Genomic DNA, 12,904 nt, shown 5'->3' with positions numbered 1-12,904 from the left:
CCACATACGTCACGCTTACGTCGAGGCGGGGGCAGGGGCGGGATCAACTTCTGAACAACAACAAAAAGCCCGCATTTTATGCAGTTTGTACACAACGAGTGAGAAACTTAACAAGCAGCAGTGGTCCACTGAAGAGACCAGCTACCTACTGGGAATCTGGTCTTCTGAAGAGGTACAGAGGAAGCTGGAGCACAATCGGCCATTGTTGTTGTTGTCGGTGTCAGCTGTGAGGGGTTTCCGCGCGCTTTGGCGCAAACGATGATGCAATGGCGCAGCACCACTTGGACTCTGGGCAGCGTGAAAAGAGCCGGAGCTAATACGAAGAACCGGTTCTGAACCTGAAAAGCTCTAGACGGAGTTGCGTTGGTGTGAATGAGGTAATACAGCATCTCTGTAAACCCCCCCCCCCCCCCCCCCCCATGGGCCCACTCTGTTCTGATTAGTCAACTACTGTTACAGCTGAACATCAGTGTTTATGTGTTACAATGTTGTTTGTTAGCAACCAGAAAATGACACCAGTAATGACAACCACATGAGAATGCTGCGTGGGGTCTGGGTGCCGTGTTGGCGGGACGTTGCGGGGCTCGCTGTTCCACCCTTTGAGGCTCGCGGAGAGGACAGTGTGAGCTGGATTACTGGTGTCGTTTCCTGGTTGCTGCGTGGGGTCTGAGTTCCGTGGAGCTCAGGCTGTGTGTGTGTGTGTGTGTGTTTGTGTGGATTGGTCCATTTGGACTTAGTGACGTCAATAGGCCCCGGGAAGAAAACAATGGAAAAAGACAAATGTACAACGAGGCGTTCTGGGGCAGCATGGACACGTCTTCTCTGTGTTAGAGTTTTACTTGCTACAGGGTGTACTTTGAGGGTGACTTTGCAGACCGTTTACATGCAGAAAAAGCTACATAACACACAAGGGGACGGGTAATAACCGGAAAAGCATATGATGGGACCTGCAGCCCTTTTATGATGAAAAACTTTTTTTGACATTAAAACAAATATCAGAAATGCACAAGTTGTTAATTGAAGAACGTTTTTTGCTCCTTTTAAAATATACACACTATGGTCTTAACACAAGCTCTCCTCCATTCTTCTGTGGACATTTCCCCTCAAAACAATCCAAGTTTCAATTTAGGCTCCAGTCACCCCTTTACCTTTTGGTATTATTGTTAGCCCCCTTGACATACAGTATATAACTATGACATTTCAAAATAAATCCATCTAGCATGAACTGTTGCAGCACCATCTCTGTCCACAGGGGGGAGGCAGCCTTCCACAGCACTGCACCCCCCTCCTTGTGCATGAAAACAGACGTCACAAGCTGTAACATCTGTAAAGAGGATGCACTGGCTGATACAGGAGCGATTACACAGACACCAAAGCTGTTGATTAACAAGAACTTTATCTGTCTATTGGTTTTACTCTAACACACTTTCAAAAAATAAACGTCAGCCATAACTCTACTGCTGGAAAGGAAAAGTGAACTCAGCTTACACTCAGGAGTATTTGCTTCTTCTCTCTTTGATCTACATCAATTAAAAGACCCTCTGTGATCCATATTTAAAGAAACACTGAGCAATTGAGCCTTAGACAGCAGACCCATTTGGCATCTTTCTTGAGGGTGCACTTGTTTTAAGTAGATGTTTTAAACTGCTGACACCCTCACTGGGCAGCAAACTTCTCCTCGCAGTCGCTCCGATGCCAGGCTGCAGAGTAAATTCATCTGGCGTTTCCAAGGCAACTGTATTCCTCCATGTGACACACAAACCCACACCCTTTCTCTTGAAAAAAAGAGGATTTATTTCTCAGGGATTTGCCAGAGGAAAATATTTTAATAGGGTTATCATAGAGTAGGGGGTGGGGGGGGGGGTGGGGGGGTCTATAGATGGAGGATAAGTCGGGTTATCTTTACTCTGTTTTTGCCAACCACCATTTGTACCCTCAGAAAAAAAGGGTTTGTGGAATAAAGATTAGAGAGTTTTAGCCTTTGGCATCTGCAGCAGCTCACATGTGTTTTATTTGAGTGAGTGTGAAAGAGTGATAACACTGCAAATGGAAATGGCAGCAGGGATTCAATCAAAGCTGCAATGCAGTATATTTAATTCCATACACATTATTCATAAACCTTAAACAATTTATTTGTGTGGGATATTGAGACTTTGTGAGATTTTAAATGTTCTACTTCATCATTTTAAAACCAGTTTTTCAGAGGGACATCTATATCTACTCCATTTGATTGTAAACTTCTGGTAAATGCATCAATTTAGTTTTGTTCCTTTTCTACCTTAAAGAACTAGTTTGACATATTTTTGAAAATATCCTGTTCCGCTTATCTTGCAGAGAGTTACAAATATATGATATCTTCTTATCATTCAATTCTTAACCCGATCGCAAAAAAGTATCAAAATGTCAAACTATTCCTTTAAAATAAACAACTACCTTGGGAACAGAAAGTATATCCCTTAGTTTCTGGGTCTCCATACCCGGTGAAACTAACACTGAAACATTGTTGAAGACCTAGACACTTCTTTAATTAAACATTTCACACAAACATGTCCTTTGATCAACAAACCCACCCTATCATTTCTTAATAAAACATTGTTTTTTTTATTGTCCCTATAAAGTTTAACCACAACCACAATGACATCCCCCTTGCCACATGTTGTCACATCTAGATCACGGCTCTGTTACACTTCATTTTGAAAAGTCTTTGTCTGCCATCGATGTTGTGCTTTGAACACAAACAGGAAGCAATGCCTTTTTTTTTAAATTATTTCTTTATTATTACAGTTGGAGCAACTTACTGTCGATACCCAAATGAGGAAAAGACGATTAAACTCCACATGTTTCTAAAGTGACTCATGTCAAATAATTGTTTTCCTCCGTTGTTAACAAACAACTGTTATATTGTGACATGATGTCGGTCAGCACTTCAGGAACCATTTCATTTACACCCATTAATACATCACATCCATGCATAGTGAATGGATTACAGATGCTAAATGTAATCAAACATTAATCCTGATGCTTTTAGTCTTTTACACTGTGATGTATACTGATCCCTTTCACTCTCAGTTTGAGGCTCTGGCATTTCTGTGAGTATCCACCTCTGTGTGGTTTCATTAAATAGACCTGAGTCACCCCTCAGCTTGAATGCTGTTGACCGGGGGACGAGAGGCATATGCCAAGCGTTAAACAGGATGAGATCAGGTGTGGAGATGAGCTCCATGCTGACCTCAAAACTGAATCAAAGGAGTGAGAGAGGGATGGGGGAGGAGAAGAGGAAAGGAGGAGGCAAAGAAGGGAGCATTGAAGGGGGGATGTGTGCTTGAATCATATTGTGGGATTAAAATAGGCCATAATCTAAAAGAGCATTAATATGAGGAGGTGTAAGTTTGATATTTTTATATTGTCATTTATATTAATGATAAATATACAGTTTTATATTGAGCAAAGCATTAAGAAGTATTTGAAATGATTGTTTGCTTTGCATGATGCCTTGTAATAATTTCAAGCGTTGTGTTCTCACAAAAACAGCAAATTGACTTGACCTAATTTTTATTCTTGCAGCATCAATATACACCATAGAATGATATGTTAACATGCTCTGACTGCCGGCTGCGTTTGACTTAACGGCTTCATTTATATACATCAGATCCTGCCTTTATCCCATGTTAATGTGTTATCCAGTATGTTGCACTCCTCTCTGCTCATACACTGTTTCCTGATTTCTCTAATGATGACAAATACAAATAGTTCTTGGGTTACTGATGAGCTGTGGTATAGATTGTGCTTTTTCACCTCATTTTGGAGTGTAGGCATGCAAACCATTATATTAAGCTCAGTAGTGAAACTTCTCCGAGGAATAACCTTTGCAGCTTGTTATGTAACTACAGCAGGTCTTGGAGGATTGTATTTTGAATGTGGACACACACACACACACACACACACACACACACACACACACACACACACACACACACACACACACACACACACACACACACACACACACACACACATTCTCTCACACGCAGCTTCACCTACAAGTTCTCAGGCACACACTGCTGCCTTTGTGCCCGGCAGACAGACTCCAAATAAAGACTCTACTCATATGCGTCCTTGGGTGCAGAAAATGAACTCAACTTTGCCCTTCGATCAGATGGCGGTCGCGATGCAGAGCTGGATATAAAACCAGATTGAAGGAAGGAGGAAATCCTGCTCAGTCTGCATCCTGTGACCTTCTGTCACACACGCCAAAGATGAACCCTTTCACCTTCCACCCCAGGAAGGAGGTGTGAAACCCCTGTCACATCCCCGGTTTACGACAGTCTAGGCCATGATTTGGGAGATAAACACAAAGAGGAAGATGGACAAAAACTCCCAAATCCACCCCTGATTCAGCAAAACATCCAATAAAATCCCCCACAAAAAGGAGCTCAGTTTTCTTTATCAAAGTATTTATGTGGTTAAATTCACTGCCTGATCTCTTCAGTGCTTCAGCTAAATAAGCTTAGCAAGCATATACAATAATACAGTTTTGGGCCATACATTGCCTCCCTGTCTCTAAATACTACAGTGCTCGTCGCTGATGCCTTTTACAGTATATTTGCATTGTTCAAATACCTCCAGGCGGGTTTATGCTTCGGAATGATTTCCACTTGATTACATTATGAAGGGAGTGCTTTTGGGGAGTGGGAGTTATAGAAAAAGGGGGGTTGCTCATGTGTCTGTGTGCGTATAATTATGGATTGGGCAGTTTTAAATGGAGGAGGTGATCACCCTCCGGGCATCGCCGTGGTGACTGGAGCATATGAAGAAGTATGACTGCTCAATCAGGTCACGTGAAGTCGGTCAGGAGGACCACAGACGTATGTGCCAGACGCGCGTCTCCCTGAGGGGATTCACGCACCCTGAGCACGGGACACACTGAGCCCTAAAAACCCCACACATGTTCACTTCAAGCCGTAGACTTTACTCCAGGATGACTTTGTAACCTTTTTTTTTGGTTTTGTCCTTGCAAACGTTAGTCTTTCACCACACACGAAACTGATATCTTGTTGATTTTAAGGCTTTAAAATAACTGGGCCACACCAAGAGGTTTCTCTCGTGACTCATAAACACATTAGCATGACATTTATTTGGAGTAGAGCGCACTGAGTGTGTTTGTGTGCCATAGAGACAGACTCAGGAATGGAATTGCTTTTAATGGAACATCTTGAATGAGGATGCTCTGCTCAACCGGGTCCAGCACTGACACAAATGGACAGTAACACTAGTAACAACAACGTACAACAACGTATTTGTTTAACCATATTCCCAAAGCGATTATGCATATGACCTATTTTACACTTGTAGCAGAGAAAATATTCAAATCAGGGGTTGCTCTGTGTGATGATGTCTTTGCTTCAAGCCTCCTGGTGTGTAAAGCCTTAGGAAGAAGCTTGCTGGGCCCAAACAGAGTGGTTTATTTTTTCCCTTGCCTAACACTCCACCGTTCCTGTTTTCTTTTGTGTTTTCCACTCTCCTAATTTGTGCACATTATGAATGTCTGAAACTCTGTCTGGATGCATTTCCCCAAATATCTGATATATTCACCAACACCTTAGGCCAGTATGAGCAGCGCGTTTATGCAGGTGTTACTTCAGGGTCTCTGTGTTTAGGTTTCCAGTTTTCCGTTCTCTTGTCATCCGGCACCACCCTGCAACAGACTGGATCGTGCCGGATCGAGGGGGTTTACTGGATTGTGTAATGATGTGATTTTGTTCGAAAATGACTCACTTTAGCCTCTCACTTTCTGTTCAGTTCCTAAACCACTACCTTTTTAGAAGATGGTGAAGCAAACTTAAGGTATATCTGATATACAGCTATCAGAATATCAGCCTGTGAAAAGGACACATTCACAAGGATGTGGTGTGCAGTTTAACACATGCTTAGAGTGTCAGTAACCAGTCAAACCGATCTGATTAGATTTCAAGAAGCCTTGACCTCACGGTCCTGAGAAACCAGGAGAACTGTTTGTGTTATGTCTGGAGAGTGTCACTTTGTTTAGGACAGAGGACTGAGAATGAAACATTTCTCCAAAAGAGACACTTATGAATAAACAAATGAATGAATACGTTAAAACATCTGTTCATGCTTGACCATTGGAGTAATGCACACAGGAAGTGAGACCCCCTCCTTCTCTGTGGAGGCAGGAATGCTATAATTGAAAACACGTGTGTAAAAACAAGCTTTTTCTCTCTTTTTCTGTGTGTCTGAGTGTGTGTGTGTCAACCTGATGCCTCTTTTTGCTTATGTAAGTATTTTCCACAAGCTCTCATAGTCCGATCTGAAATCAGTCTGTTTCAGATTGCTAGTTTTTTCCAGTGGAGTATTGATTTTAATGTATTGCATTCTGAGCTGCTGTGTACTTCTTTCAAATAATTTCTGCTGTGGGGTTGATTGTCACAATGCTTGGTTAGTGGCCAGGTTAATCTATAAAGTGTTTTTGCACCAATGAAACTTTGAGAGGTATGAAAGAAAACCTGCAGATGTCAGCCTCAGTATCTTCTGTGTGCTGATAAAGGTAAGTTCAAACCTAGTGTCCCGTATACATACAAAAGTCCTGCAATAAATAATTTCTCCTGTAGAATATAATGCTTTGTTTTAGTTTAAGTCTACCTGACTGGCAATAGTGTGTGGAAAAGGATGATCAAATTATCATATTCATTTTTTTAAAATCCTATTCTGAGAAAATAATCAAATTAGGAAAATAATAGTTTGCAATGCTAAAAGCAAAACATTTACTCAAGTATGGCTAAAACTACCTTTTAACAACCTATAAGAGGCTTATGCAATATGATGCAGTGATTTACATTTAATGTCAAAGTCTGTTGCTCACTAATTCATGTAAGTGTAAAAAAGAAAATCTGTTTGCCATCTTCTTTTTAATACTAATACCTAGGGATGCTCCGATCGGGAATATAGGGATTATTCATAACCCTCTGAAAGGAGTGTTTAAGAGCAATCAGTAATCTTACATTAGTGTACATTTCGCTGATAACACATCTGTATTTTTACCTAATATGTTTTAATCCATAATTCTGAATTGTAATTAAGTAATTTTAGTATTTTCTTATTTGTAATCATAATTCGTCCACCACATATAGTGTAATATTCGCCCCCAATAAATATAAAACATTCTTTCAATCTTTTCCAGTAATTGCCATTAATTAATCAGTTGAATTAGGTGGCTGACATAGCTCCCAATGCCATAGCAGCATCAAACCATTTCGTATAATCAATACAAAAATATAGAGGTATATATTGCTGGGTATAATGTCACTATTGCCTGGAGTCACGTGATCGATGATTGGTGATGACTGATGACGCGCAGCACTGGCTGTGTGAGCTGGGATGTGATTAACAAGTAGCATCGATTCACATGAAACAGCCCCCGCACTTCCTGATTTTAGTTCCAAAATAAAAGAAAGCTTTTTATAAACCTTTTGGCAACCTTTTATTTTGAAGTTACACTTACGTATACTTCCGATATTGCCACCAGGTGTGATGGATGGCTTTACGCAGCCATGCAAACTACTCTCCTGATACTAGTGGAGTGAAGGCGTATTTGTAGGGATAAGGATAACACGCTCGTCCACTGTGGGCAAAAGACGCGGCTGCTGCTACAGACACACAGCGCGCACTGACTGACGGGAACCGGAGGGACTGCCTCACCACTGTGAGGCGTAAATGGACACAACATTTCCCAAAAGAAAGACGCTGCCCGCAAAACGACCTGTGTCCCAAATGCGTCCTGGAAATTAATTCGCGTATTTGCTGTATACCAGATCCCCTTTTCCACCCTGCACAACGGAAGTTTCTCTGACCGATTTTTGGAGGATCTTTCATTTATAGGCTGCAAACATGGAAGAGGAAAACCAAGGTATGATTCATCAATGCAATTCAGACCAATGAATAGTAGCTGTTTCAGTACAGTCAGGAGACATGTCCCTATTTAGCCTGCAGCTATAATAATACAATTAAAGATAGTGTTATTGATACTGATTCTTGGCCTATGTTTTTGTTGTGGTTTTAGACTAGACATGCACTTTTTCACGTGTCATTCCAGGTACATGCAGCACATTGATCTTATATGTCCTCATACAGTCTTCTTTTCCACATCAGCATTTTCTTAGATGAGTGACAGAACTCCCTACGTCATGTTGTGTTATGATATTTTTACGAGCATGCCTTATGTGCTAGATGTGAACCTAGCACCTGGCGGGATGAGGAATAAGACTAAACAAGGTTAAGATCAAGCTTGAAGGAATCAGCATGAACACTGTACATATATCACTTTCACATTTATGCTGTGGCCGGTAAACTTGTGTTTACCTAGCCTTGGGATGGTCGCTGGTGTTACTCTGGCCCAACAGGTCCTCTCACTGTCAACCAAGCATAGCCAGGAGACACGGATTCATTTATTGACTCATCATGAGTCATGACCTAAGTGTTGGCACAGATGCATCACTGCAACAGGAGCCTGCACACCACATCCAAAGCACATAGTTCAGAAGTGGCAGGTTTAGAAACTTTTAAAGTGAAATGTGTTGAGACTGAAAAGGAGTACATCTCTGGTTTGTGGCAATAATAATGACTACACTATTTCTAGCTGCCTTGTTTATTCAGTGTAACTATGGAAGCCAACTTGAAATATTCTAAACTGTACTTTTATCAATTGAAAGAAGCTATTTGTTACTCTAAACAGCCTACAGCCATTCACAGTTGATAAGACAACAGTCACCTGGACATAGATATGTAAAAGGTCACTGAACAAGAAACCCAGACTCTAACAGAATCTTTGTGGTCATTTTGCATTTCTTTGTAGTCCTTTTTGTGCACATTTCTGGTCCTTTCATGGCTTTTACAACAATCAGCTGTTACTGATAATGTCTCTTCATAAAGAGGTTCTGGAGAATGAGCCACTGGGCCTGTAGCCAATGGGTATATTCAGTAGTCCGACCATGATACTACCAACAAGCCAACTAGTGGGGTCAATCAGATTTTAGGGGGTTTTTGGCCTTGCCCCTGGTTCAGCAACCTCTACTAAGCCTCTAATCATAAACTTTCCTGCAGGTGAGAAACCATTACTGATGTCTCACCTCAGTCAGTGTTATTCCCATGCTTACTGCTGGGAGAGCTGCAGATGTGATTATTTAGCATTGCAATGCATTGCATCGGGCATAAAGCTGTCATTGTGCTGTTTGCGGCTGGCCGGGCCTCCAGCGGTGCCACACATCAGCACAGTCCCACAGACAGACATATGGTGCTGTGATGCCGACCAGGGATAACTGGCAACAGCCGGGAGCATATAACACGCACGCACGCACGCACGCACGCACGCACGCACGCACGCACGCACACACACACACACACACACACACACACACACACACACACACACTGACTTGCAAACACTGTATATTCACAGCTGCATGCTGACACTGACACTCACACAAATTACATTTCACCCTTCTCCCTTTGGTACTGTTTGCTGTGAAGATAGATGGATGGATCATGACGTAGAATTATAAGTGTGTGTATGTGTGTGATTTATGCCACAGTCTGCACTCTCATCTGGAAATAAAGAGAATGCTGCAGAAAAGAGAGGCTGCAGAATTCCAGTTATTATTATTTTGGTGGTTAGTTTTGGGGTAAATGGTGGAGAACACTTTCCACAAATTGTTACTTTTTATTAGAACAACTTAACACCCACACATTAACCCACAGCAGAGTTGGGCTCATGGAGGGGGGAGTAGATAAGCAATAAAACATATGGGTTTTACATACATGGATCTACTCTGTGTGGTTGGTTGGTTGAGAAAGTTCAATATCTCACAAAGAGAAACACACATTTTGCCAGGCCACAAGTCAAGTGAGAGGGAGAGAGGTGGCCAGAGTGAGATACGGAGGTGTCAGATGGAGAACAGACCGCGAGAAAAGCGTGGGGAAGGAAATAACGTGTGATTGAAGAGCAAGAGTGAGACACAGTCGTAGTAGCAGCGATGGTGAGATGTCTGAGAGGGAATGAGAGAGCGAGACAGGAACTGTGTGTGGAGGGGATAAGGGGGGCGGCATGAAGTGCCAGTGCAAGTTGGAAAAGGGCCAAAGAAATATGGAGTGTGGCCAGTGAGAGACTGCAAGGGACAATGATGGACTAAATATTCTTTGTGAATCAGTTCTCCAAGTGTGTTATAGGAGTTTCTCTTCAAGGAAAGCCCTTATTTTCTGTCATAATTAATTCTTCTTTTTTATTTTCACAGGCTTGAACTCTTCTTTTTGTTGGAAAAAGATACCTAGTATGCTAACATTATTTTGCACATGCGAGCAACATGGCCCAGAACAACCCAGACTAAAATATCCCATCAACCATACTGAATAGTTTGCCCTTACATTTTGGACTAAAGCAGATATTTAAGTTATTGTTTGCAAGTGACCACATTAGATGTGTGTTCAAGATGGCCAACCTATCTGCATGGTTTCTTTTGTGACGACCTAAGTGTCAGGTACTACGATGCTACTCGTGACGCTTCTTTCCAACACAAGAAGACACTTTGAAATCTAATTTGAGTGGGCAGAGCGTAAAAATCTGTAGAAATCGATTGGAATCACATTTCAAACCACATTTCAAACCATTTTCAAATGTGGTCATGTCAAACAATGGATTTGGGCTGGTAGTCCGAACAAAGCCTTAGTCTTGCTTCTTTTCTTTCTCTTTGTTGGATTTTCCTGTCTCGATTGTCCAAATGTTTTATATCCGTTACTTTTCTGCAACCACAGTCAGCGTACTGCCCAAGGCTTAGAGAAAACGGATCTACAGTAATCCCTCTGACAGGCATAACAGTCAACAATACAATGCCTTCTGCAACCACAGTCGCTGAATGGACAATAGGCCAGCAGCAGCCCACAAAGGTTTGCTTACAGTGAAGCCTGTCTGACGGAGTGCAGCTTTGACAGTCCATCAAATGAACACCTACTGTATCTCTGCTTCTCTGTAACCTTTGTTAGAATGTGAGCTGTGTGCACATCGTCAATAGAGACTTCCATATGTAAAGAATCAGAGCATTTAAATCAGAGCATTTATTCTAAAACACTCGCTTCATAACACGTCTTGTGACGGCTTGTGAGTTTGGCTGCAGACCGCTTCATTTGCACACTGTGAAAACCAGCCATTTCATATTGGAACTTCTGTGTGTGTGGTTTGTGAGGTCAAGGCACACTGTAGCCTAACTCAGGCCAGGAGAGATGCGCACAACCAGTTCGGCTTTGAGATTTTAGAGACATTCAGCTGCCGGCCGCAGGACATTCTCTCCAGCTTCCTTCTACGTTTAGGATTTGTGTTTTTGTCTTTGGAGGTGATTTGCAGCTGCTGTCTTTTCCCACACAGCTAACACACTGTCAGGTGGGTAAGAGAGAAGCATTCTAGCGTATTCATCTTAGTGGTGCCTTTGTCCATATTTTAACTTTTTCAAGAGGGGTCCCTCAGTGTACTGCACATATCTACAGAGAGTTGTGGCTACAGTATGTATGTTTACTTCAAGCCTGAGTAGGCAGCAAGGATCTGTATGCAGTCTGTGTGACGGTGAAGCACCTGAGGGCCCCTGAGGAAGATGGGAGCACCAGAGGGACATGCAACTGAGGCCCTATACAAAACTTACCTCCACAAAGAAAGTCTGGTCACTCACAGTTGAGGGTAAATCATGAGGCATTGACTGTATAAAGGTTTTAATACCTGAGTGCAGTTTTCTGTCTTCTTTTTTGTCAACTGTCTGTTGAATTCAGGGAGCTTTGGCAGATACATTTTTGCTTTGTACTGTAGCATATCCAACGAACAAGTTGGTTTTATTTAATGGCTTAAGGCTACAGAAGGAAAATAAAACATGACCTACCTACTTCCTGCAACTTGTGAGTGTGCTCCATTTCCCTGACCTGAAGGGTTTCAGAATTGTGTGAATGGTGACCACAGGACTGACCTCTGCTAACCTGCCATGTGAAAAGACATTCATTTTGATTGATACATGTGTGTATTACCGCTTAAAGGAATAGTTAAACTGGAGTGGGTGTCTGGGTTTTGTTTTTACATTTTGTTTATTTTATGAAAAAGTTAAACTTCTGCTAGTTGGTGGATTATTTTGTGGCCTCCAGACAGAGACAGGCGAGCTGTTTTCCTCTGTAACACTCTTTTTGCAAAGCTATTCTAACTGGCTCACTGGCTTATCAAAATGTTAACTTTTCCTTTAAGATGCAACACCAATGACTAGAAAAAAACTAGAAAACGAATTGTTTTTGTTGGCTCTGTTAGTTTTGCCAAAGATATGTTTGGTAGAGGTGTGTGACTCACCTCTGTTAAAAAGTGTGTGTTTTCTCTGTTTTGACAGACGTACGCTTCACACTCTGTCATGCATTAGCAGTCCATCTCACTACGGCTCAGTAACTGCTTTGAGAAGCTGATGGGGAGATTGAAAGACTTCTGGCTTCTGTATGGGGACTCGACTTTACTGTACTAAAGTGTGTCTGTGTGTTTCATCCTTGACAAAAAGGGCCCTTGTTGAGTTTGGCCTCCTTGAATATCAGATGGCACATTACATTTAATCATGACATCCCGTTAGTGGTTTAAGTTTGACTCAACTGACTAAGTCAGGCTGGCCCATATGGAAAGCAACTTTTAGGATTTAAACATGATCTAGTTGCATGAATAAAAGCATTGAACATGACGCATGTGTACAAATCCTGCTGGACCTCCACTCAGTTTTCTCTGCTTTGAAAAGGGGTTTAAAGTACTTTTATAAGTGACTCTGACTCTTATGGCAACACTTGTCTGGAGCAGAGGAAGAAAAGCACACGTTGGTTTTTTAAGTATCCTGTT

The 12,904-nt window shown here is 41.9% G+C and overlaps 1 protein-coding gene across 1 annotated transcript in view; it reads left to right on the top strand.

Annotated features, from left to right (window-relative positions):
* The first annotated feature begins 7,600 nt into the window (after window positions 1–7,600).
* The window catches only part of LOC307014168 (cytohesin-3), a 31,966-nt gene continuing 26,662 nt past the window's right edge, over window positions 7,601–12,904 (top strand). Inside the window, exon 1 of the mRNA XM_079641944.1 lies at window positions 7,601–7,921. Coding sequence (XP_079498070.1) covers window positions 7,903–7,921 — 19 coding nt within the window. The 5' untranslated portion in view covers window positions 7,601–7,902. The remainder of the gene's footprint in view (window positions 7,922–12,904) is intronic.

Source organism: Notothenia rossii, assembly GCF_949606895.1.
Source record: "Notothenia rossii genome assembly, chromosome: 8".
NCBI classification, from domain to species: domain Eukaryota; kingdom Metazoa; phylum Chordata; class Actinopteri; order Perciformes; family Nototheniidae; genus Notothenia; species Notothenia rossii.
The sequence above is the reverse complement of the archived record's forward strand: the minus strand, read 5'-3'. Positions and strand labels throughout refer to the sequence as shown.